This window comes from Pieris brassicae, chromosome 1, assembly GCF_905147105.1.
Source record: "Pieris brassicae chromosome 1, ilPieBrab1.1, whole genome shotgun sequence".
Lineage (NCBI taxonomy): Eukaryota > Metazoa > Arthropoda > Insecta > Lepidoptera > Pieridae > Pieris > Pieris brassicae.
The window spans coordinates 21,888,658-21,916,144 of record NC_059665.1 but is presented as its reverse complement, the minus strand read 5'-3'; the positions used below and the strand labels follow the sequence as shown (position 1 = coordinate 21,916,144).

Here is a 27,487-nt window from a genome sequence, read left to right as displayed (position 1 = left end):
AGTGACTTATTACGGTAGTAAAATGTATAAAAAAAGCTTTCAAGCATGAAATTTCTATAATATAGGTCGTAATTAGACAAAAAAAAACGTAATGAAAAAGCTTTGTATAAAGCAAATTGAACATTAATTTTAGAAATCTGTGATTTTTGTTTTGGAATTAACCTGAGGATAAAACCATTCAAAGTAACGTCTATTATTTTTATTACGTTTTACTATAAAATAACTTACAATTTGTTTTGAAAAATAACATTATATATAAGTTCACGCTTTGCTTTTTTTCAAATAAAAAATAGTATTATTACAATAACTATTACAAAAGCAATCTTCCTATTAAAAAGGGTTTTCGTTTATGTGCATAATTACCGAAAATAACTTTAGGAAAAAAAAATATTTTAGACTCGTGTCGTGTCAATATATTGTGACAAAACTTGGCGATTCAAAGGAGAGTTTATTGCTAGTTCTTCTCGTCCGTCCCTGACTAGGCCCTTGGGTTGAGTACTGGCAGTAAATGTAAATTTGGCAATATTATATTTGTTTATGACATTCATAGGTGTACATTGCACACGGCAATGATATTTTTATTTCACCTTTTGCTTTCCTACATTTCTGCCTAGAGAAATAAATCTTTAAATTAAATGATGTTTTTGTCAAATCTACTGCGTTCCTACAGTTTTTAATAAGTTTGCGTTGAATCAATTTTAGTTTTTTTTAATCCACACTTCAAATCTGTCACCGCGAACTTCGTTTCTCCTTACTGTGTTTTTACTTAGCCTACCCTTTTTAGTACATGCCAACGTGGAACATTTTGCTATGCTATCCCTGTTCGGTTTTCCGGAATGAAAATTTTTAGGTCTTTCTGTGATTATTTTTCTATATAAACCTTAGACTTCAAATAATTTTTTTTAACTTAACAAATAAAATATTAGGGTTGATAGTAGAGGGGTGAAAATTTTGGATTGTATGTATTTTTGCATGATGTCTAAAAAATCAAAATAAATATGGGGTGGACACCCATTATCACTTGGGGGTTTGTAATATAGATAGTAGCCGATTCTCAAACTTACTTAATATGTATAAAAAAAATCAGAAGAATCGCTGAAGCCGTTTCGGAGAAGTATGGGAACGAACATTGTGACACGAGAATTTGATATGTAGAGATTACCCGCGAGTCATTGTTCGTGTAAAACAAAGCTGGAAAGACGAGGAAAAATTACATTTTCTACGATTTCAAAATATAAAAATCCTGTTTTGTGCATCACCTTTTGATTAAAATTTAACGTAATGTAATACATTAAAAACACTATTCACTTACGTATAAATTAATTTCAAAAAGGTATTTTAATTAGTATTACTAATTAAGAGAACTCTAGATGAATGAGATGGTAATTTACTCACATAACTTGCAGAAAGCTAATAAAACTTAAAAACGAAGCTTACATTTGCCTAAGCATATTTAAATTGTTCGGTTTATTATATTATCTACCGACCCTCAACGTAAAATTTCTTTGTTTTGATTGAATATCGATGAAAATGGTATTTTTCTTACTTCATTATTAAACACGTTTTATGGTTAGTCCTTTTTTAAATGTTCATGTTCAGTAATGAATTCCGTGTAACGCAATTTTGTTAGATATTCCGTATGGGACGTTTTGCTCCTTATTAGCAAATTATACTTTCCCCGGGTTCAAAATAAGGTAAGTTAAATACATATCACGTATGAGGCTTGAATAACTAGACATAAACGATTCATACATTTGCCAAAGCATGTTTAAAGTGTCTTGTTCAATATTTGGTAAAGTTAGGACAACTTTTATTTTACCGGTTCCATATATCTACAATTTTAAAATATGTATGTACATGTGTTTCAAACAGTTGTTTGTGTGATCTGACATTAGATTACACCGGGAATTTTTCTTGGGACATTTGTGATAGGTCGACTTTTTACACATATTAAAAAAAAAACCTTGACAACCTTTCTAGGTCTGGCCCTCAGATTTCTGTATCAGTTTAATAGTTTTCCTTCACCGTTCGAGCGAATGTTCCTCAAGGACCGCACGCTGAAGCCACTAGGCTAACAAACAAAAACAAACAAACATTGCAAACAATTGTATCCAAATATTGACGTGTGGTAAGGGCTTTTTATTATCCCAATTAATTAATTTAGTTAACTTCAAAACTTGTAATTATCTTATATAACTTAACTTCTACCTAACGTCGTGTTTGGCTTAGACTACACATCGAGACGACACGAAAGTTTATACAGACTGTTAAAATACCTAAAATCGCATTTCTCGGACACGGAAAAAATTCAAGCCAACATACGGGCTGATAGAAGTAAGAAGTCAGGGTTGCGGGACATACGGGAATGGACCGGCATAACACCGAAGAGCTTTTTAAACTAGCGCAAAATACTGAGCTATTTAAGTTGTTAACAGCCAAATTTTAGTAATAAAGTGGCAAACGGTACAAAAAACTTGATTTATTAAATTATTACGTAACTCATACATATACGAAACGTTAAGTTATATAATTTGCGTGTACATTATTTAATTTCAATTTGTATGTCAATTAAATTATGCTCGGGCCAGTAGAAGGTATTCATTAATTTCGGAATTCAACACCGGAGGCTCTCTGTGTGTGGATATTTTCTAATATTGTGATTGAACTCTGAAAACAAAGGAAAATAATTATCGGCCATTGTGTTCCCCTTGTTTTAATTACGACTAGGAAATTACATAGTTTATATGGCAACTGGTGAATAATTATTTTACAACAGAATATGCGCGTGTATTTGCCTGAGCAGTGTTTTAACGGGTGACTTTCGATTCCCTGTGCACCAATGGAGTTTCTGCCTATGTGCGAATTCAGCACTCGCTCGTATGGTGAAGTATAACATCGCGAGAAAACCAAAAGAGAGACCCAAAAAGTCGACGGTGTGTGTCAGGCACAGAAAGTTGCTTACCTACTTCCCTATTGGAAATGGTCACAGGTGGTAGAAGTAATATTAATTAGACATAGACATAACATTTATTACTAACAAAACACACACACAGAAACACATAAAATAACAATAATCAAAAATAAAAATAAATAAAAAAGAATGAGAGTTAAGAATTTCTTTTAAGGTTTAATTGGGTAATGCGTGTGTGCTCTGGTTGTAATTGGCCCTGGCTTAGCATTATGCTGAGGAGCAGAGTTGATCCACAGCGCTGGTCATTCTGCCAGAGACCAAAGCAGCTAGTCGCAAAAAGAATAAGAATCTAAATATTAATACTCAGTAGAAACAAATAATAATAATTGTAGTAGTAAAAGTTAGTAGTGTAAGTAATAAAGAAAAAAATGTGAATAAAATTAAATAAATGTTAAGATGTAGATAAATAATTAAGTATTTTATTATGTCCAGCACCAGTTTCACTTTAAATTTCCGAAGGAAAAGGAAATTGAGTTCCATACAAGATTTGTACGGCAACAATTATTGGCTAAAACAAAAAAAAATACAGATTAAAACGTTATGATATTTTCGTGAAGTTTTTTATTACGTTAAAGTATATATATGTATATTCTGTGTTTAGATTATCTAAGATGATACAATGCTGTAATTGGTGATTATAATTTTAACGTTAAAAATAAAAACAAATTGATTTTAAATGTATGCAAACAAAGGCTTTCTTCTGGCGATATTATCATGGAGAAAAACAGAAATAATTTGCAGCGTTCGTGGTTTATCCATACTTGAATAGCGCGATGGATTACGGGCTGAAAGATGAAAGCCCGCTCTTTCCGAAGACAATAATACCCTCTTAAACAGTGGTCCTAATCCGATCTTATGATTTAAGTTCCGAAAAGATCTTTATAAAGTTGTAAAACTTTTGCAATATTGTCTGTAATTTGCTTTGAGCAGTTTATGCGAGGGAATTTTTATTTTAATAACTTTATGTTATTAATACAATGTACAATTTAATTTAACTATAATAAGTACAGTAACAGACCTTTACACACAAGGGACCCATACCGCAGAACACAATGAAACGGAAATAATAATTTATAACTTAGACTAAGAGTGAAACAAAACTAACACCCATTTGATATGGAATTAAAGTGGTTTTATTATTATTATTAAGTGCAGTAACAAATGTTTTATTTAGCAGTTTATTACATATTCATAAGCACCTGTACCTCTCTGACGCAACACCATTATACAAGGAAGTGGAAAACAAAACTAATAGCTTTGATCGGATACCTTACATCGGACCGGTCAAATTATCAACTACAAATCAGACAATTATCAAAATCCTGACACATGGCACTTGTTATTGGTTTAGATTTAGTGGCATACGAGTATATTGTTGGGGACAGATATTTGTCACCCTTTGTTTATATTAACCATCTAAGAAGATAAACGAGTTAAACAATCTCAGTCTGTGTTTGAATGTAACATTAGAATTGTATTAACATTATGTAAAATCTAACTTTCTCGGATTTTAACACGAACACGACAATTGTATTTAAAAATGCATGTGTGTATAATTTATACTCACGCGTTAAACGTTATACTTTTTAGGCGTAACAATCTTTAGGATAAAAATCTTTTTATAAATTTTATTCTGCGTTTGTAAAGGAAACTACACTAACAATAGAAAAAGGTATTTAATAAATTGAAAGTTTTACTATAACTCATTAGCTAGTATTATCACAAAACAATTATTTCTACGTAATTAAAGTAATGGTTTTTTTTTAAATGTCGACTATGCAAATGGTTGTCGGTTTTTTGTGACAGTGTGCGCACGCATCGTAGAAATTTACTCTCATCATTTTTACCTAAAGCGCCAAAAGCAGTATAACTTATATATATTACGTATAACTAACAAAAAACCTAGTGGAGTTTCAACCTAGTAAAATCTTGGCCGTAGATTTCTGTTTCGTGATCATTAGTTCGTTCTTGGGCTTCTGTGCCTGTTTCCCACACGATGTATTAAATGCGAAGGTACATAAACCCAATTTTCATCAGTACGTTGACATTTAGATCTGTACAAATATTCTATATTCTTGGGCGAGAATTCGGAAGTTAAACTGGTGCTCGATATGATAAAATCCTTAACTAATATTACTTCTTATACCAGGCGAATACCAATGCGCTACAACCTTTTAGGTCTGGGCCTCATATTTCTGTATCTGTTCCGTCATCATTTATAATACGCAAGTAGGTGATCAACCTTCTGTGGCTGACATACACCGTCGACATTTCAAAGGAAAAGCGGTTTCCTCACGATTTATCTTCACCGTACAGGTGAGTGTTAAATGCGCACATAGACAGAAAGTCCATTGGAGCACAGCCGGTGATTGAACCTTCGACCACAAGGATAAGAGTCTCACGCAGTAAACGCAACCAACGCTGTTAAAACGGTCGTTTTGTAATATATAATGTATACTTAAATGTATGCGTAAACCAAGGAAAATTACAATTGCGTTACTTTTTTGTGTATAAAATATAAAAATTTCGAAGATAAGGCATAATAATGAGCAATGTATGGAAATATTACGTAATAAGGAAAATGGCCGATTATCAGTAAGAAGAATTCGAATATTGAACCAAATTATATTTGCATAAAAAAATATATGGAAAAATATGCTTCATGTTCCATGTATATCATAGAACCTTTTTATAGGCAATAGAGAAAAAAAACAGAATGAAGAAAAGAAAAGACTTTATTAGAACTTAAAACTAGAATCATTTTTTTTGAATCAAGTTAAATGGTGGCGGGGGTTTTAAGACATAAGAAGAAAATTATTATTGTAGCGACACCAGGAACTTTATTCCTTTGTAAAGTTCTTGAAGTTCAAAGAAATTACTTCCTTGCCTCGATTTTCTGTATTGTAGTAACCATTATAATCATAGGTCTCAACTCCGTATTAGAAAATGTATACTATAGAAAAAATAAACCATAACATAATTATATACTATTTTTCTAGTATGTGTAGCTCATCACAGCGTAAGAGCGTAAACGAGTAAGTTTGAAAGAAACATAGGTATTTTTTAATTTAATAAGAGAAACCTGCTACTGATAAGGGTTGTATCATCGTGCGACTCTTATCCCTGTGGTCGTACGTTCGATCCCCGTTTTAGTATCAATTGTCTTCCTTTCTATGAGCCCATTTAACACTGCTCGTAGTATGAAACATCGAGAGGAATCTTACATGCCTTAAACCCAAAAAAGTCAAGGTATGTGTCAGGCACACAACTGATCACATACTAGGGTATTATATACCTGGAGCCCACACCTTGAAGGTTGTAGCACCAATGGTAGATAAACCTTCTAAAAAGACGATTTTTTTTGTCAATGGCGCAACAACCTTTTTACGTCTGGGCCTCAGATTTCTGTATCTGTTTCATCATCATTTGTAAATTGAATAGACAAGTAGGTGATCAGCCTGTGCCTGACACACGCCGTCGACTTTTTTCGGTCTAAGTCAAGCCGGTTTCCTCACGATGTTTTCCTTCAGCGTTTGGGCTAATGTTAAATGCGCACATAGAAAGAAAATCCATTGGTGCACAGCCGGGGATCTAACCTACGACCTCAGGGACGAGAGTCGCACGATGTAGCCACTAGGCCAACACTGCTCTGCTGAAAAAGACCATTAAAAAATAAAATTTTGTTCTGTTGTTCTGAGACACTTTATGCTCTTGAATTCAATGAAATCCTATTTACATCCAAACAACAAATGATGGTGGTGACAAATTATTCAGTCCATCGGAGCTATCCTGCGAATGACACAACAATTTATAACGTAAATATCAGTATTATTTTGTTAAATCGCTGAAATGTACCTTACAATATAATTCCTTAGTAAAATCTCATTTATCATATTTAGTAGAAGTATGGGGTTGCACTTCAACTAGAAAACAACTTCTGATTCATCAAAATAAATTAATTAAAATCCTACACCCATTAACAAACTTAACATTGACACATCTTAATAAACATTAATTACACACCATGTATTAACGTAAAAAATAAATAAATAATGAAATACACACAAGCATTTAATTTTCCGTAAACATGTACCTCAAATCAGAAATGGATACGGTCGCAAAAATATTATATATTCCGAGCAAGTCTTTGCAACTTGCCTTCTGAGGTACGGAAAATGGGAGTAGTAAACCCGTTACGAATAGTTAGTAGCCTTCGAAGTTTTTAGTAGATGGACTTTGATTCAGTGACAGTGTGATGAAACATATTTTCTTTAAATAGTTTATTAAAAAACGTGACATATAAGCTTTGTTTTAACAACTGAAATGTTCTAAATGGACTACTAATGTATTCGAGTACTTTTTGAATTTTTACGTTTTCCGGATTACGAAGGGATAACTTTGCACACATTACAAGTATTATCTGAATATTATATTTCAATAAAAACTCTGCGATCCTTATGTAAACAGCCCGTTCTAAGAAATCCGTAACAGCTACGTTGGTAACAAATTTAATCTATAATAAAAGTACTCCTCCCTGATAAGTAGATTGGAAAGTATGGAAATTACTGATGGCAGCATAACATTACTAAGAGTTCAGCTGAGAAAAAATATTAAATTAATCATAATAAAATCATAAGATTATTTTTTTAAGTCTTAGAATATATTTCCAGTATTTTGCAAGTAAAAGAAATTCAACTTTTTACGAGTTGACTACAATATACGTAACCCGTACGTATGTACGCCTTACCTGATATTTGCTGCTTCGTTCACGTAGTTCCCCCACCCCATTAAAGGTGGTGTGGTAAGTGCCAGAGAGTACATCCATATGAAGATCACAGAGAAAGCGGCACTCTTTGAACTTAGGTGCCTTGAACGAAGAGGCCGCGTCACCATCAAGTAACGCTCGAAGGATATAACTGTGAGGGTCGTTATTGAGGTAATTCCTGCAAAAAAATTAGTGTTACACGTGAGATACGCGAGGACTTATTGTGGATTTTACATAAGAGATGTTGTAATACACAAGTGTTAGATACACTGTTAATGTCGTGTCATGTCCGACACAGATAAAATATTTGACAATCTGATACAAATCTTTGTTTTTAATTTATTTTATTATCATTTATTACTTAAGATGTCGGGGTTGGGTTTGGATATGCTTCTACGGTTCCCAGCACGACATGCTTGCATTAGCATGGTAGCATAGGTGCAAACCCACCCTACCACATCCTTCTGATGGGTAGGGAGGCGTGGTCTTGGGGGTAGCGCAGGTACGCACAGCGACCTCGCTGTGATCCCCAAGGCAAGTTAGGTGGACTAACCTTCCCGAGGTTGCCAACCCTGTTTTTGGTCTAATACCCTATGTATTATATATTAGATTAGATTTATATATTAGACGTAACTAAAACCACCAAGCGAACTTTTGCAGGGATGTAGAGGTCATGTCCTTGCGAGTTCATCATCCAAAATAAAAGGACGGTGGACAGTAAATGACCTCCCGCGTGTTTGTGCCGTGCGCGGGGACCCGTACGGGGGGATGAAGGAGTCCTGGAGGTTGGGTGGAGTAGTGCGCCGGTACAGTTGTTCGCTGCAAACAACACACCTCTTTGGTCTGGATTCCCCTCACACGGGAGGCCGTGGATTACCTAGCGAGAGTCGGGGGGGGGGGGGCGTCGGGGCGTCGGCGTGGCACGGGACTCGGGGTGAGTTTGCGTCATCGTCTCGGGATGCGAACAGCTCCGTACTCTCTTGCGGCATGCGGACGCGCCTGCCCCTCTACACGCTGGCTCTATACCGAAGGAGTAGCTCTGACGTCGCTTGCTGAGCAAGGGACGTCCCCGACTTGAGGGCTCCGTGGCGGGTGGAGAGCTCCGACGGTGAATCTATTTCATACCACCTCATGGATAAAGAGGCAAAACACACAAACCAACAAAAGGCTGCATCCACGGATGCGCCCAAAACTAACATAAACAGGGTTGCGTCGCAGGACGTGTCGAGGTGCAAGTCACCAGTGACACGATACTCTGATGCCCCTATCTCGCAAACGGATGCATCCAATAGGGCAGCGTCCAAGGCACCAAAGGAGAGGGTAGCGGCTGAGGAAGCGCCAAACCGGGATGCACCCTTAACCGTGCCCACTCCAATGGTATCTCATACACCACCGCACAAGGATGCGTCCACTGTTGCGGCCAGGCTGACTGCGTCGGTCGAGCAGAAGATAGCAACTCCGAAGGATGATATAGCAATGTCTGCGTCCATAGGGGGGGCATCCGAAGCAAGATCGATGCGGAAGACCGAGGCTGCGACGGTGAGCACGTCCAGTGCACAAACCTCGACCATGGACATGTCGGCCCTGAAATCAGCGATTCAGGAATCGACTCCCAGAATGGTCCTAAGCTCCTCAAAAAGGCGACGGCTCAGGAAGGCCAAAAGAGCGACGGAACAGGAACAGCTGATTACCGGCTCTCAGAGGCTACCTGAGAATCCTGGAACTGCCCCCGCGGTCACCACAACTGCAGGAGGCGGGAAAAGGGCACCGAAGCCGACTAGGTCCTCTGCCACGCTCAAGCCTATTGGCTCTAAGGGCGGTAAGAAACCTAGAGGGGGTTACCAAACCAAAAACCCAAAATCAACCAAACAACAAACAAAGGGCCAGAAACGCGATCGGCCGGAGGAAACCGTGACACCGACTGGGTAGAGTAAAAGGGTTAAACCCAACAAACTCCAGCTGGAGTCAGGGACCTCGGCCAGTTACACGGAAGCGGCAGCATCCTACAAAGCCAACGAGCTTTGTGTTGCCGTGATGACTGAGCCCTTTATAGACATGACACAAGAACAGGCAGATAACAACCGCCTACAAATCGAGGGTAAAATCCAAGATGAGCTCATGGCGGATCTTGAAGCTACCCTAGCAACTGAAACCAACGACATCAGATTCCGGGGTAGAGCCCACTTCTCAGATGGTGTCCTCAAAACTTGGTGCGAGGATACCTACACACTGGGATTGCTTACCGGAGCATGCGATGTCATCAACAATCCGATACTGGACACCAAACTGGTGGTACGGCCTCAGTCAGACATTCCGAAGAAGGTGCCGTGCTTACTGCATGTTCCAGAGTTCACTGGTAGCACGGAAACTTTACGGAAACTGATCACCAGGCAAAACCGCCACCTAAACATCAGATCTTGGACCCTGACTCACGAACGTAGAACACAGGACCCGACAGGCGTATCTCTGTTCCTTCGTGTTCCGGAGTATGAGATCTCAAAAATCAAAGCACACGAACGCCGCATCTACTATCTGATGGGGAAGATCTATATCCGAATTCTTGAAAAGGATGAACCCTCAGAGGTAGCTGCCGCCACAGTAACCACTGCCAGTACATCGGGGACGGGATCCTCGGGGCCAAAGCCGCCCTCGTCAACGACGGAGGTAGCCGCGGTCGCCGAGGCAAACGTCCCCATGGAGACAGTTCAACAACCACCCTCACCGGTGTAACTAACTTCGGATGACGAGTTCTTTCAGGAGACAGGGGGGAGTGAATTCAGCGACAGCTGTTTGCGCTCCTCCCCCTAACCTGACTGACCTTATCCAGACCAACATCCAGCACAGCCAAACAGCGTCGGCTTCACTACGCAGACTGCTGGAGACCAACCCGAAGACCATTGCTGCGATCCAGGAGCCGTGGATCAGGAATGGCAAGATATGCGGCCTAGGTAACACCGGTGGTAAACTTTTGCTGGATACCTCCGTAAGTAACCCAAGAACCTGCATTATCATACCTAAACATGTACCAGCATACCTAATTAACGAACTGTGTTCAAGGGACCTTACAACCATTAGGTTACCTAGGGACGCACATCCAGACATCGTCCTGGCGTCCGCCTACCTACCAGGTGACGAGGACGTGCCCACTCCAGAACTCGGCCTTCTGACTGACTACTGTGAGAGGGAGAAACTGGAGCTTATAATCGCAGCAGACTCCAACGCGCACCACACGCTATGGGGTAATGCAAATACCAACGCTCGAGGTGAGAATATGCTTAACTTCATTCTTAGCAATAATCTTATCTTAGCAAACAGCGGCTCTGAACCAACCTTTATCAACGCACGCTCGCAAACCATAATCGATCTAACAATGGTGACCTCTGGTCTGTCTGATCACATACAGGACTGGCATGTCTCCAGAGAGCTATCATGCTCAGATCACAGGTGGATCTGCTTTGCAATCAAAGGGTAGCTACCTAAACCACATCCACGACGCATACCTCGAAGAACTGATTCAGAAAATTTTTACAGTATAATCGGCTCAGAGGTAAGCAAACTAACAATACCAACCACCATTGATGTACAAGACATAGACAAACATGTAAATAACCTAACGTCCCTACTCCTGACCAGCTTTGAACGGTCGTGTCCCCTTACCATGCCTAGGTGGGGGAGTAGACATAACTGGTGGTTCCCCGAACTGGAGAGACACCGAAAGAAGGTCAGGAAGCTGTTCAATAGAGCATGTAATACTCGTTTACCTGCCGATTGGGACAAGTACACAATCGCGAGAAGACGATTCAAAAAACGTTTACGTGCTAGGAAGCAAGAGTGCTGGAGACACTTCTGCACCAGCATTGAAACCAACAACCAGGCAACCACAGTGAAATCATGCCTCTCTAGTGAGCCTTATCACTCGATCGGTTGTCTTAAAAAACCTGATAAATCATTTACAAAAACCGATGCAGAAACATGTGAACTACTGATGGAAACACACTTTCCAGGCTGCATAATTGCCAACGACCAGGCATGGCAACCCTATTCAGAAAGAGCCACCACCGACTGGAATGTAGCTCACAAAATAATCACAAATGAAAAAGTAACATGGGCAATCAACTCCTTTCTACCATTCAAAGCGGCTGGCCTGGATGGCATCTTCCCAGGCCTACTAAGATGGAGTGGAAACCTTTTGGTGGACTATCTTGTCTCAATCTTCCGAGCATGTATAGCCCACCGCTACATACCTTTGAAATGGAGGGAAGTGAAAATAATATTCATCCCAAAACCAGGCAGACAGGACTATACCCAGGTGAAATCCTTCAGACCCATAAGCCTCACATCTTTCCTGTTAAAAACAATGGAGAGGCTTGGAGATCTGGAAATACGTAGCCAGGTATCGCTATCCAAATTCCTGCACCCAAATCAACATGCCTACAGCCCAGGCAAATCAACGGATTCATCACTCCACAACGTTGTGTCTCGCATTGGCGACTCCCTGAAGTTAAAACAGTCAACCCTTGGTGCATTTATTGACATCGAAGGCGCTTTTGACAAAACAAACTTCACGAGCATAACCAGAGCACTCGTTACATGTGGAGTATCATCAACCCTGATAGGGTGGATAAACAACATGCTAAAACAACGAGCAAACAGTTCACTGTTAATTCCACAACACGGGGCATTGTCAGCAGAGGCTGTCCACAAGGTGGTGTCCTATCGCCGCTACTGTGGAACCTCGTAGTTAACGAGCTCATCACAGAACTCAACGCTGGCAACTTCTACACAGTGGGTTATGCGGACGACATAGCTATCTTGATATCGGGGAGCTTTGAAAGTACCCTATGCGATCTCATGGGAAGGGCTTTCAAAGTAATTGAGAGATGGTGCAACAAGCACGAGCTATCTGTCAACCCATCAAAAACAGAGTTACTTACTTTACAAACCGGAGGGTTCTGGGACCACACAAAACACACAACTCAAACTCAAAAATGAAATAAAGTACTTGGGTAACACCTAGAACACAAACTGAGCAAAGCAACGATCGCCATCTCTTCAGATCGATTATATCAATGCAAAAAGATGCTAGGCGTGAAATGGGGCTTATCGCCTAAAATAACATTATGGCTATACACTGCCATAATCAGGCCAATGCTGACCTATGGAGCCCTGGTTTGGTGGCCAAGATCTGAACTTCAAATGGCGATCACGAAACTGGGACGCTTCCAAAGGCTTGCCTTGTCCGCTGCTAGCGGTTGTATGAGAACAACTCCGACCGCAGCAATGGAGATAGCCCTGCAAATCTTACCTCTAGACCTACACATACAGCAGGAGGCGGCACTTGCGGCCATCAGGCTTATGGTATTGGACCTATGGGGAAAAAACCACTACAGTTCACACACAGTGATTCTCAACAGGGCAATAGAGTACCAACCTCTTATAGCTGCGCCATGTGACAGAATCACTAATCAGTTAATATTCAACAAGAAATATCTTATACAACTGAGAGAAGAGGAGCAAGATCAGTCGCCCCTGAATGAGCTACGTATATACACTGATGGCTCAAAAACAGGGTGTGGCTCAGGCGCTGGTATTTTCTCCTTTGATCTCAACATCAACATACACCTACCTCTGGGCACACAAAGCACAATCTTCCAATGTGAATGTGTCGCTCTAACCGAAGCAGCCAGAGCCGTACAGCGGATGGGAGTTAATGACTTTTGCATTAAGCTCATATCCGACAGTGCATCCGTGCTGATGGCGCTCGGTAACCAAAACACAAACAGTAAATTAATACTGGAGTGTCACGAAGCACTGGAGGCAATAGCTCTAACAAATAGATTTACCTTACAGTGGATTAAGGGCCACAGTGGCTCTCTCGGCAACGATGCAGCCGACGAGCTTGCGAGAAGAGGCTCTGGTATGATGCCTGCTGGCCCGCATCCGCTCCTCCCCTTGCCCTTCTCGCTAGTTCGAACCTGGATTCGCCAGAGATCCACTGTACTCCAGAATCAACGATGGTCGCGAAGTGTAGATTGTAAACAGTCCAAAATGGCTCTGCCGGCTGTGAACCCGCAACTTACTAAGCGACTTCTAAACCTGAACAGAACCAATCTCAAAACAATGATAGGGACAATCACGGGCCATTGTCTCCTTAACAAACATCTTTTCGTCCTAGGCGCAACAGACAGCCCCTTGTGCAGAGGCTGTTTCAGCGCAGAGGAATCAGTCACCCACGTAGTCCTGGAATGCGAGGCTGTGGCTAATCAACGTACAAAAATCCTCGGAACAGTGAGGTCGCTCCGCGAAGCCTGTGAAGTGCCCGGGAGACTTCTGTGCTTCTGGAAGGAGTTGGGCTGGCTAAATTAGCCAGGGCTTCTACGCACAATGGACCGACTACGCGTCTAAGTGCGGAAATTGAGTCCACCCTACCTACCTACTTAAGATGTCATAACATGGTGTAATGGTTGCAGCTCCTTACGAACGTTGTGTAAAACAAAAAAAAAACTTGGCGATTAAAGAGTGGCGGAGAGTTTATTGCCAGTTCATTTCTTCCGTTCTACGCCGAGAACTGGCAGTAAATCTTAAATTAGAAGCATTTAATGTATATTTCTTTTTTTGACGTTCATAAGTGTACATTGTGTTACCTATATCAATAAATGATTTTTGACTTTGACTTCGTCCCTTGGAGTATCCAAACAGGATCAGGACAGCTTTACGAGCACAACCGGGCAATCGTTGAAAATGTGATCGGAATATCGTTTTAAATATTGTGGAGTTAGCTTAGTATTGTATTAAAGTCGCCGGTTTTTGGGATGCAATAATAAAAGTACACATAATCCTAATGCGACGACAATAGCATACTTTATTAATGTTTACTCTGCCATTTTCGCGTAAAAGCCTCATATTAATACACCTCTATTACAGCAATATCATGAATACATAATTATCTTGCTACTAATTGCATATTTCTAATTAACGCGACCATATTAACTTTTCAAGCATGTTGCAGAGGAAAATTAAGCGTGAGTCGTGTAGTAGATGAGTTTGTATGCTGGAAATATCTAAACGGAAGCAGCATAGATGGACCAGATAGTGATATTTTTGATGATGTCATATTTACAAGAGATTCTAAATTCCAAAATAGATTTACAATAGTTGCAGGATGTTTTTAAGGATTTAAAAAGTTATTTTTAAAAAGTAAAACGGTATAATTGTACTCTTTTAACTTAAGTGATATTTTCTTTTGTTAAAATAGCTTTTACACATTAAGAAAAACACTTTTTGAACGGATTAAAGCTATGTACTATTTTTAAAACTTATTTTCCGACGTTTCGACTTAAAACATATCTTTAATCCGTTCAAGAAGTGTTTTTCTTAAGTGATATTTTCTCTCTTTCCTGCAAACTATGTTTACGCTGGTATAAAAAGAGACGGAAAATTTAATTCAAGAATATTATATTCATTAAATTTTTAACACATGATAGCAAAAAATGATGTAATATCAATATTTCCAAAACACTTTTTAAACCGATTGCAGCTATGTATTATTATTATAAATATATAATTAGATACATAATTTTAAATTCAAATTTTGGTGGTCGCACGCTGTACAGCACGTGAAACGTCGGACAAGTGGGAAAAACGATTCAATCCGTTTAAAAAGTGTTTTCTTAATGTGTAAAAGCTATGTTAACAAAAGACAATACTAATGTAAATATTACCTAATAGAGCCATAAAGAATCCATAGAGCACACACATAGTCTTCCCGAAAACCCAGCGGTGAAATAGAGCAGAAATTAAGGTGAGAGGATTCCCCAGCACTGACACAGAGAAATCCGAACACACCAAGTTGAAGAGAATTATGTTCAATGGTGTCCATAACTGAAAATATAAAACAAAGGTAAATTTAATTGTAACTGATATGCACAGTGAAAAATTTTGTCGACGTCTGTTGGAACAAAGTGGGTTTCGCCATGGAGTTTTTGTGTTAGAGGTACACAAATCAAAACCGAAATTAGTATTCTCTGTCTTTATTATCAGCACTCCAATATCTGGCGGTTTTAGGGCAACTGCCTGATCCACGTGACAAATAGAATTACGAAATTTCGATATATATATATAATTACACCTACAAACTACTACTAAAAGAAATAAAAACAAGTAGCCATATAAACACAAAAAACATAACAAATTTTTTTGACTACTGATACTTTTGTATAATTTTTTTTTTACTTGTTATTATATACGATTACAAATGAAAACCATATTTTCTTTCTTAAAACTAAATACAATGTTTGAACTCTAAAAAGGTCTAACGTTAGGCCTATGCACCTGTTGTTGCATAACATTCGCACTAACATGTTGCGATTCTTGGCGTAAAATACGTTTTATCTTGTATACACACCCTTTATACACTGCTACCGTACACGCTATAAAGATGATGAACGACATGACGGTGACGATGATGCCTAGAACTTCCAGCTTGAATTCCATTTAAGTTCAGTTTAGTGTTAGAGGTATACAAATAAATATCATTTTTTTAAATTCCATATTAATCAACAGTATGAGCACTAAGACTTCTGCATACTTATGTAGTGGCTACAGCGACCCTGAGGTAGTACTGTCGAACCATATTTTTCTATAATATCGCGATAAAGTTTGTTTCAGAGCTAAGAACGTGTACATCTTGCTAGCTAGTGGACTGTGAAAAATGTGTTTAATCTTTATATGTATTGTATGTTAGGAGTATATGTAATGTATGTATGAGCAAGCTGCACTAGATAACTAAATATATAAGAGGGTGAGATGTAAGAACCTAACAACCCTACGAATCCCTAAGCCTTACAGATGTACCCTAACATATAAATAGTGAATATATAAATAAGTACGGGATGTCTGCACCAAGAGATCTAAGGTAACAGATGGAGCCCTACGGGTAGAATCAAAGGTTCGAGGTGGTAGGATTATCTCAAAGCTATCGGCCAGGCTCACCACGATAATTAAGGGCTTGTAGTCTTCGCCACTTTGAGAGTAAGCGAGAAATGAATACGACAGAGCAATATTCAAATCTGATTGATTGTTCATAAACAATATCTTAAATACTACTTACACCTATTCACACATACATGATATTATTTTAGTGAGCTGTTGGTGTATTGCGCACCTTCAGCTATTAACATTTTGGAACACACGTGAGACGTCGCAGCAGTTGGTTCAAATGTTCAAATGAAATCTGAACAGAACGCAACACAGTATTTCGCAAGTGCTAAAGATTTTTTTTGCTGCTGCATTCTTATAATATTTTAAATATATTGTTACGAAGACGGGTCGACTACAATGTTTCTAGGTTTTTCCACTACTTAGAGAACTTTTCAGCAGGCTGTAATATGATTTCTGACCGTTTCAGGAGAGGGTCAATAACATATTAGAAAATTGTAATTTCCATAATGTTACCCTAGTTTTCAGGAAGCTGAAACCTTTTTTCAGTCGGTTTCAGAACGTGTAGTCGATTGGTGCAGTTTTCAGGAGACCCGTTTTCAGGCGTTTTCAGGCCTAGGTATACCCCTTTGATGAAGGAATATTCTAGACCGAACTTTCTAGGTGTGAGACAAGGACGAAATGATACGAGAGAGAGAGAGAAGATCAGAACTTTCTCGAAACTAGACTGAGCACTCTAGAACGCCGTACGACAAGGAAGGAGCAATGTGCGAAAGAGACAAAGAGTGCGGACGTTCTAGAATTGTGCAATCGCTACTCAGTAGCAAACCCACCTAGAAAGTTCTCGAATATTGTTTAGAATTATTCCCAGGGATATATAAGCGAGCCGAAACGCGACTAGTCACCTTTAGTTTTGAATGTGATAACAAGAGAGAAGCGATAAAGTGCGAATAAAGTGATTACAAGTGATAAAGTACTGTGTGAAGTGTGCATAAGTGAAGTAATTAGTGACTGTGTTTTTGTGTTAAAGGTGCATCTCTGCGATTAATTTGTGTTCATAAATTCCTCATTGATTTTTCAAGAAATAAACCCTTGAAGAAATCTACGGCATTTTCTATCCGATCCCCTAGCTCGTAACAATATGTAAAGAAATAAATATATATTTTAAATTGTTAATTTTCTGTTATACGTCAAAACTGACCTTTTATTTAATTGTAATATGAAGAGTAAAGGCCTTTTAAGATGGAGAGAGTTTCTCGTCTCGAAGGTACTGTTTACACGGACACAATAAATTTTCTATTGCGAGGCAATTGTCGCCAAAGTGGAAGATCGAGAGATGTGAATGTTTAGACGAAGAAACTTTTTTATATTTTCATTATTTATATAAAAAGGCCGATCGATTCTCGTCTCAAAGGTACGATCATTTGAGACTAGAAACACTCTCCATCTAAATAGGCCTTTAGTCTGTAGAAAACGACGCGAGTTTTGGCTTTTCATTCGATTTTTACAAGAATTTTATTATTTTTTATTTTTGAGGCTATCTAATTAGATAATAAATAACAATAACTGTTTCGAAATGCTTTTATGAAATCACAAACCCTAAATATTGTTTCATTGAGTAATTGTTGTTGTTGTGTAATTGATTAAATATAAATTATACCTGTTTTCACGTTTTAGGTTAATTTTAAGATTTTTGTTTAAAACTGGGTAAAATCCCTATATTTACTGAGCTTCACATTAGAGTTTTATTTATCATATATACCTACCAAGTATTGACCGCTGATGATGTAATAATAATAATAATAAAGCCTTCCATACTGTTAATAAATACATAACAAATGAGGGTTAGTTAATTTATTATACTTTTAGTCTCCGTTAGTTATTGTTATTTCCGTTTCTGTGTGGATCTTTTGGGTATAGGCCTCTTCCTGAACTTTCCATTTGGACCTGTTATTATCTTCCTCCCTCCATTTCTCTCCAGAAAACTTAACTATGTCGTCAACGTTTGTGGTTAAAAAATAATCTTCAGTTACTACTGCCCACATAAGTAATTGACGTTAAATCAAAGCAAAGCCGCGATTATTTTTTGTTGTTACATTAACGTAATTTATAAATAATAAATATTCGCTCAACCGCATGCCTAATTTTTGGCATTAAAGTTAATCCGTATTGTCTAATTAAGCAAGAAATTAGTCTCTGAAATTACTATTAAACAGTTCAAATTAAACGACGGATTCTGATTCAATTTTGTGAGCCACTGCGACGAGTAAAATTATTTGCTCGCATCAAATTAGAGAATCTCATCTGGGCAGAGCAAGTGTTTATAAATTAGGTACCTACTTCATGGCTCTAGAGTACATCAAAGGCAATTGTTAAATATAGTTATTAGCCTGGACAACTTTGTGACTGTTGAAAATTCTTAATTAGATGTTTGAGAGTGCTCACTGTTTGTGTATTTCATACTTTTTGATTCTATGTACAAGATTCATAAAATTTTAAAGTTAATTTTTTTGTAGGTTATGAAGTTGCTTTGATATGGTTTTTACTTAATTTTTTAAGTATAAGTATCAGACCAATATGAGTATAATTATTTTAAAAAATCTGTTCCTGAACCATCTGTTAAAAAACCACCTCATTATTTGGACAAAATACTCCATTGTAAATAATAGTTATAAACTATATGTTCTGAATTATAATAATCCAGTGGTGATACAACCCTATTTGCCGTGATAGCCAATTAGGTGATCAATCTGACATGGCTTCTATGCCTGACTCTATTAGTTCCCACACTATGTTTCCCTTCATCTACCGAGTCTTCAATACGCAGCTAAACTGAAAGTCCAAGCGGAGTTCGAGCCTACGACCTCTATTTAGAATAAACTTTGACTCCGTGACCTCCGGAAATGACACAAAAGACTACATACTGCTTTAAATAAGCAACAAATCAATTGGTTTTACCAAAAATCGCTTATTCTTAAAATATTATTTTTAATTAAACGACATGGTAGTGATCTGGATAATGATTTTTTCCATACAATTGATTAGACAAAATTCACTGAAATATTATAAACATTTCAATGAAAATAAAAATTACATTAAAAGCGTTGCGGGGAACCTTATCATTTAAAAAGAGATTACAGGAAATTAACATTAATACTATGTAATTTTATGATTACGAATAGAAGTTTTTTTGGATGGACAAGGAATATATTTGAGAAATTTAGGTAGATCGAGTCGGTTTCGTACATTTGACTTTCACTGACCAGTACCATCGACTAAATAATTTAATTAAGAAAAGAAAGAAACACTACTATTTAGACAAGTATTAAATAGATCAGTGGCGCTACAACCTTTTCCTAGATTTGGGCCTCAGAATTCCGCATTTGCATTTGACTCAATTTGGCAAGTAGGTGATCAGCCTACAGTGCCTGACACACGCAATCAACTTTCTGGGTTTAAGCCAAGCCGGTTTTTCCTCGCGATGTTTTCATCACCGTTCGAGCGAATGTTAAATGCGCACATAGAAATAAAGTCTATTGGGGAATTGATCCTACGTCAGGGATGACAGTGGCACGCTGAAGCTACTAGGCCAACACTACTGCTAAGACACTTAATAAAATAAAACAACCTTCAAGATGTATTTTTAATAAATGAATATAAATAGAAAGAGCAATTGCCCAAAAAGCAATTACTTCTGTAATTAAATACATTTGGTTCTCACAAATAAATTCAGTCCTAATTAATTACTTGACTTTTGGAATACCATCTATCAACGAGTTGAATAGTAAGTTGATTGATTTAAATTCGTAACCTTAACATTCATAGCGAACAAATGTTAAATTAAATTTAATGTTAAATGTCGGTATTAAAGTTGGAAATCTGCTCTGATGATTATTAGTGTAATATTTTTTTTTATTTAATAAGTTTTATATCCTTTATTAAAACATAATCAAATATACAGTATAAATACAATTTACTTGACATTCATACAAATAATAATAATAAAAACAAAATGAAAACAAAATTAAAAAGTTTGGTCCGTGTGGCAGTGTACCTTTAACGATAGCAGCATTTCCTCGCTGTATTGATGATACTTATTCGTTGCTATAGGAAAGCACCAGCTCTGGGGTGACTGGTACTATCTACCAGGCGCCAACTGCCAATGTTTTATTAGCGCCTCTACACCACAGTATTATTTTCCGCCTGCTCTGCGGCCGTCCTAGCTTTTTTGCTTGTCCGAGAAAGGTGAGACGGGGCTGACGTGTCCACACATGTAGCATCCCATACCAAAGCCCGTCCCATCCTCCAAGGAATCAATACATATTCTTCTAGTAATAGAGGGGTAGCGGTCGGTAGTTGTCGAGTGCAGATTTTAATTGCTATGTTGCAGGGGGCGTACTTTTGCAATGACTTTTCGATGAGTGAAGCATCGCAAGTTTTGTAATTGCTTTGAAATCCGCCCGGAAATTTAAGTGACGCTCCTAGCATTAAGTTCATTAAGTCGTGGGTAAATAAGTTTACTAAATCATTCGATTCGCCCGCAAAATATACCTGTGGGATCGATTGAAACCATCGTCCGCGTCACACCTGATGTCGCAGAGCATCCACGACGTACAGTTAGGGAACATGATGCCTCCACATAATAAGTACATATAAGATCCAAATAGTTCAAAAAATCAAACCTGAAGACTACACAAGACCACCGAAAAATTTACTGATTTTTTTAGAGGAAAATGGTATGGACAATGTTAATTTTCAAGAGAACATGCTGCCTCTACCTTTCAAGACTTTAACGATTTTGGGCCATAGACTTAAGATTACATATAAGATCCAAGTAGTCTAAAAAATCAAACCTGAAGACTACAACCACCGAAAAATTTACTGATTTTTTTAGAGGAAAATGGTATGGACAATGTTAATTTTCAATCAATTTTTAAGTCAATCGTCAAAATTCTAATTTTGTACCAATTAAAAATGGTACGTTTGTCATATTTTTTACTTCCTTTTCTTGCTTTGTCTTCAATAAATTTTTTAAAAGAGTTGTATGACTTTGTGAGGTTTTACAAGCCATTTTATCATGAACCTTATCATAGTCTGATGAACATTTTTACCACTAAATATCTATTATAGTTCCTTATACTTAGTGAACTAAACGTGTACGTTTATGTCGAGTATTTTTTTTTTAAAATTAACTGGAATTTTGTTTTTAAATTACGCATTGACAATTGGCGGGTATATTGTTGTACTTTTGTCGATTTAATTCTGATTATGCTCATGAATGATTATTGTTCAATGCTATTCATATTGTTACGAAGGCGGGTCAACTGCAATGTTTCTAGATTTTTCCACTACTTATAGAGCTTTTCAGCAGGCTGAAATATGACCGTAATATTTCTGACCGTTTCAGGATGGTCAATCATATATTAGAGAATTGTAATTCACATAATGTAGGTAACATTAGTAGGTAGTTTTCAGGAGGCTAAAACATATTTTCAGGCAGTTTCACAACATGTGTAGTCGATTGGTACACAAGTACTTTGATGAAGGAATATTATAGATCCAATTTTCTAGGTGTGGGACAAGGATGGAATTATACACGAGAGAGAGGGAAGATCGGAACCTTCTCGAAGCTAGACTGAGCACTCTAGAACGCCGTACGACAAGGACGGAGTAATGTGCGAAAGAGACAAAGAGTGCGGACGTTCTAGAATTGGGCAATCGCTACTCAGTAGCAATCCCGCCTAGAGAGTTCTCGAATATTGTTTAAGATTATTTCTAGGGATATATAAGCGAGCCAGCTTAGTTTAGTTTCGAATGCGATATCAAGAGATAAACACCGAAGCTAAAAAGTGCGAATAAAGTACAGTGTGAAGTGTGCATAATTAATTAGTGACTGGATTTTATGTGTGTTATAAGTGGATTTCTGCGAATAATTTGTGTTCATAAATTCTTCATTGATTTATCAAGAAATAAAGCATTGAAGAAATCTAAGGCATTTTCTATCCGATCCCCTAGCTCGTAACAATATCAACAATCATTTTTCATGAACGATTTCATGAACAATTATTGGTTTGACCTGTAAACAACCTGTAGCGACCTGTATGCTAAATTTAGAAAGTGGTCAATAAATTTCGAAATCTAAAAGATCAGGACGATCCTTTGAATTCAAGCAGATACAATTCAACTAAGGGAACCAGTTCTACGTCGGTTAAATAGTCATACAGTAGTCTACACCTCACAGGTATTTGATGTAGTTTTTATTATCAATTCCGATTTTAAAATTGTCGCTATAGCAACTAAACTTTTAAATCCGATACAAATTAATATACTTTTATGGTATTCATCAATAAGCTCAATCATAACGATCGTAGTTTTCTGAGAAACATGGGAATTGAATTAATCAGAAACCAATTTATTTATTTAAACCTACACTAATGTAATTTATATTTTCTTAAATATTTGATAACACTATTGCTTATTTTAAGCCAAAATTTTAAGCCAAGAGAAGTACAAAGCAACGGGATAGTAGTAATTATTGCATTATTAACATATGCAGCAACATTTCTATTAACTAATATCAATATTAATTGAAGAAGAAAGAGTACAAACCACATTCACAAACAAAAGTTTTGTTTTCTATATATTTTTAAATAGTATTTGTTTTTAAAAAAGTAAATGATTTTATCTAACTGAATTGTGCTTTTTATCTACGTTTCGTGCTCTGTACTCGTAGCCGACCAGTTGTCTACATCGCTACGGCGTAGCAAAAACGTAGCGAATTAGGGCAACTAGAAGTAGTGTATATATTGGTTCTAAGAGTTCTAAGCTGGAAATAACGATCCAAAGCCTCTTATAGCTATACAACTGTAATATAAATTTCTTTATTGATGAAGAAAGGTAGGCGTAAGTTTTATAAGTAGCTGGTTTCAACTGCATTTAAGACCGGTTTATTTAACATTAAATCTCAAAACAGGCTGTCTACGTAAAAACGTTATCTGCAGTAATTCCACCACAATCGTACATGCATTTTTGCGTTCAATCGTAGCTAATAAGATAGATTATAAGAATTTGTATCGTTCTTGTAAAATTTGAACCTCGGACTTTTTGGAAGTTTATAGCCGATTTTTTTTTAGAGACTTGTTTTGTTAGTAACGAACAAAAAATTATGTTGGTATCTTGTAAATTTTACTGAGTTGAGTTTCTATTAATTGAGGTACAGATAATTTAACGAAATATAAATTTGAAATTCATACATTTTTAGGAGGAGTGAAGGAATTATTATAAAATTAACTTTTACTTTTGTAAAAATAGCGTAGCTTAACAGTATTATTTTAATTAACGGCAATTTCACGCTGAGTTGGGGTCATTAAATCTTCAAAGGTTGTTAAATTTTTGTGTTTATTTTTCATCTTGTCAAATAAGTGTTTTCAATATTCTTTTATAATATATACGAGCTTTATGACTGTTTATCGGGGTTATTCTGTTTTGTTTAATTTATTTTGCAATTTATAATTTACTCAACCATCCTTCGTCGCTTCACAGCTACATGTGAAATGCATTTGAATCATTACATTTCAATTTATGTAGCTTAAATGTATTTAATTAGTTGATGTTTACAGGAATAACCAAAGAATCTAGAAATGTTAAACAAAATTACATACACATACTAAAAAGTTTTATTTCGTGTGTTGAGAAATTCGTATCTTCAATTAGATTTAAATAACTTAGACGTTCTTCAACAAAACTTATCACCCACTCTGCAGCCTTGATTTGACAGCTTTTAATATGTGTATAATAATAAACCTTAATTTTTTTTAGAAATATTAACATAAAATTCGTTATGTTAATGAAGCTATATGAATAAATGCATTAGGATTTGATTTTGAAAAATGTAAGCCGATAATAATAAATGTTGAATGGATTGCGAATATGGGTTCACCGATTACTCACATGTCAACTCATAAAGTGATATAGCCTCCTGTGAATTGTGAAATAAGTTTCACACATGGTAAAAACTTTATCGAAATATCTCGTTATATTCTGTTTAGCAGTAGTGGTTTAGTGGCGTAAGCAAGCGGTCGTATCGTTCCCCAGCTGTGTACCAATGGACTTTCTGTCTGTTTGTGCATTTAACACGCAACAACTTAAGGAAATCGACATACTTTAGACCCAAATAGTGGGCTTATCGCCTACTTGCCTATTGGAAAAACAAAACAACAGAACAGAGACTGAGGCACAGACCGAGGCCAATAACCTTATGATTGTATTTTGTTCCCCATACCAATTTGTTAAACCGTTTATAAGAAAAGAGCGTTCCGATAGTTTTGAGGCTTTCTGAAATTAATATATGATATCTAACGATCGATAATAATACTTTAATTTAAACCCAGAGTGGGGTTAATGAACACGTATAAGAAACAAAATTCTATTTCAATATACCTTTATTTATATAGAGTAAAACATAAAACCCAAACAACTCGTTAGCTTGAACAAACAATGTAAAATAATTAACAAAAACCTAACATGTATCCGTAAAAATACTGTGTGAATTGTAAATGTTACTAGCGTTTAGCGACATTATTTATTTACTTTTTTGCGTGTTTACTTACATTAACTCATAGTTAATACCATCCATAACATGTGGAGCAAGACTTAAAAGGAAAGGTACGATGGAGCCTGTAACCACCATTTATTTCATAATAGGCTGTAAATAATTATAGATTTATTAGATTTTTTGTCGTTCATACGAAAAAATAATAGGTTAATTTATCCAGCAACTTATAGTTTATAGTAAAATGTAATGAGTGCAGCTCTACTGCTTTAACTTAAAATAAATAAACCTACCAACCAACCTTTTTAGGTTTGAATCTAAACCGAATACATTTGCAGATTCAAAGTTCAAACTGGGCAATTACAAGTAAATAATAAAATAAATGGATGTTTAACTGAGTCTTTGAAGTCAACGTAGTCTTGACCACGACCCTTTGAATACCGAATACCTGCCAGTTTGTACTAACGTGTTTAAGATCGAGATTGTAAACAATTCGAAATTCGAACTCTGTGTTCAAGACATGCCTTTGTATGGTAAAACTCAATTGATAGAGGTAAAACAAATTTATCTAATACCTAATCTATCTATTGTTAAATAAAAATAAAATTAAGAAACTTGTTTTTCTACGAATATCAATGTCTCCAATATTTTGGGGTCTCTGGTAGATCGTACCGGTCACCCCAGAGGTGGTGCTTTCCTCGCTCAACGCATAATTATCGCATTAAATCGAGGAAATGCTGCCAGCGTTAAAGGTATAATGCCACAAGGACCAACCTATAAAAATTTATTTTAATTAAAAATAATTTAGATTTTTATTATATTAGAAGTTTATGAATATTCTGAATACTTAGTTGTATTAGGTTTTCATTATGATAATTTTAAATTATATTTCAAATCTATCATTATATCTACATAGAGTATATTTGTGAGAGGTTTGTCCACTGTTCCTTTTATTATTATTCATCATTAGAAGTCAGTCAATAAATAATAAAAGACATAAACGTGTTTTATTATTTTGTTTTTTGTTTAATAAATCGCAAGAAGTTGAAGCATATAGGTAGTTGGGGTTTCGGGACTAGAAGCTAAGGAAGAGAAAATAACTTGAGATGATTTTACACTACTATTATGTTGCTAATGGCAAATAAAAATTAATAGAAAAAAACTGTTGAAATAAAAAAGAGTTATGTATAATTCTCATTCTACGCCCTTTATTTGAGAACAGGAAGTTCATTGTGTTACCTATAACTAATACTGATTTTGTTATAATGTTTAGTTAGAAAAGTCTTTATTTACCTAGCACTGTGCGAGCCCCTTGGTACCTTAAATAACCTCGCAATAGCGCGTTAAAAAAATATAATGTTATTCTTACCTGTCGATCCTTGAACATCAGCAAAATCACCATCAGATTCAGAAAGAATCCAAAAAATCCGATAAGAAACAGCACAAACGCTGATGCAACATAACCCCAGCGAGGCATTAGAAGTGGGAATCCCTCATCATATGCCCACATCACTGTATCATTTACTTCATATGACGTCATTTTTCATCACACACTATATATCTACACTAGTCTACATTTTATATGACATAGTTTTCATTCGTAACTTGGTAGGGTTTTGACACGTGTAATGATTCGGTCACATTTACAAGTGTTTTTTCTTCAATTCCTGAAACAAGAAAGTAATAAGTTATAATTGTTTCAAGTACATTAGTTTAAAGATATTATTTTTTTATGTTTATGGTACGAGAATTGTCTTGACACGATGTCCAACTAACAAAGAATTTATTATTGTATGTGTTTAACAGTTAGTTATTTGATACACAGCCAAAACTGTTTCGTGTTGATAGGCCTGAAGCCTTCAGATAAATCTAATCCACAAACGTGGGAGATTGTGAGTACGAACGCCAGATTTGCACCAATGGATAATTCAAAACCAAAACAATATAAAGTTGCTTAACAAATATGTAAAAATATATATGCATTAATAATAATAATGATTTTTATATATTTTCTGATGGAAACATCCTACATAAAGAAATAACTGTATTATTTATTATGATTATAAATTTTATTCCTTCTATTTAGGGAAATGATTGATTGTGAAAGACTGATGTTACAGGTCATCAGACATCCACCAATTCGGATCGACAAGTCTTAAAAAGTAGTCAAAATTTATGCTAAATAAACAATTATCATTATAATTGCAACACTTACAAAATATATATATAAGGATACCACATGGTATATGTGTACATGTCTGAG

General features: G+C 36.5%; 1 protein-coding gene across 1 annotated transcript in view; it reads right to left on the bottom strand.

The window, feature by feature from the left end:
• The window catches only part of LOC123706759 (parapinopsin-like), a 34,166-nt gene extending 7,402 nt beyond the window's left edge, over nucleotides 1-26,764 (bottom strand). The window contains exons 1-3 of the mRNA XM_045656164.1: nucleotides 26,594-26,764; nucleotides 15,458-15,617; nucleotides 7,719-7,914 (exon numbers count right to left, since the gene is read on the bottom strand). Of these exons, the coding sequence (XP_045512120.1) occupies nucleotides 7,719-7,914; nucleotides 15,458-15,617; nucleotides 26,594-26,764 (527 nt within the window). The remainder of the gene's footprint in view (nucleotides 1-7,718; nucleotides 7,915-15,457; nucleotides 15,618-26,593) is intronic.
• Between the last annotated feature and the right edge of the window lie 723 nt (nucleotides 26,765-27,487).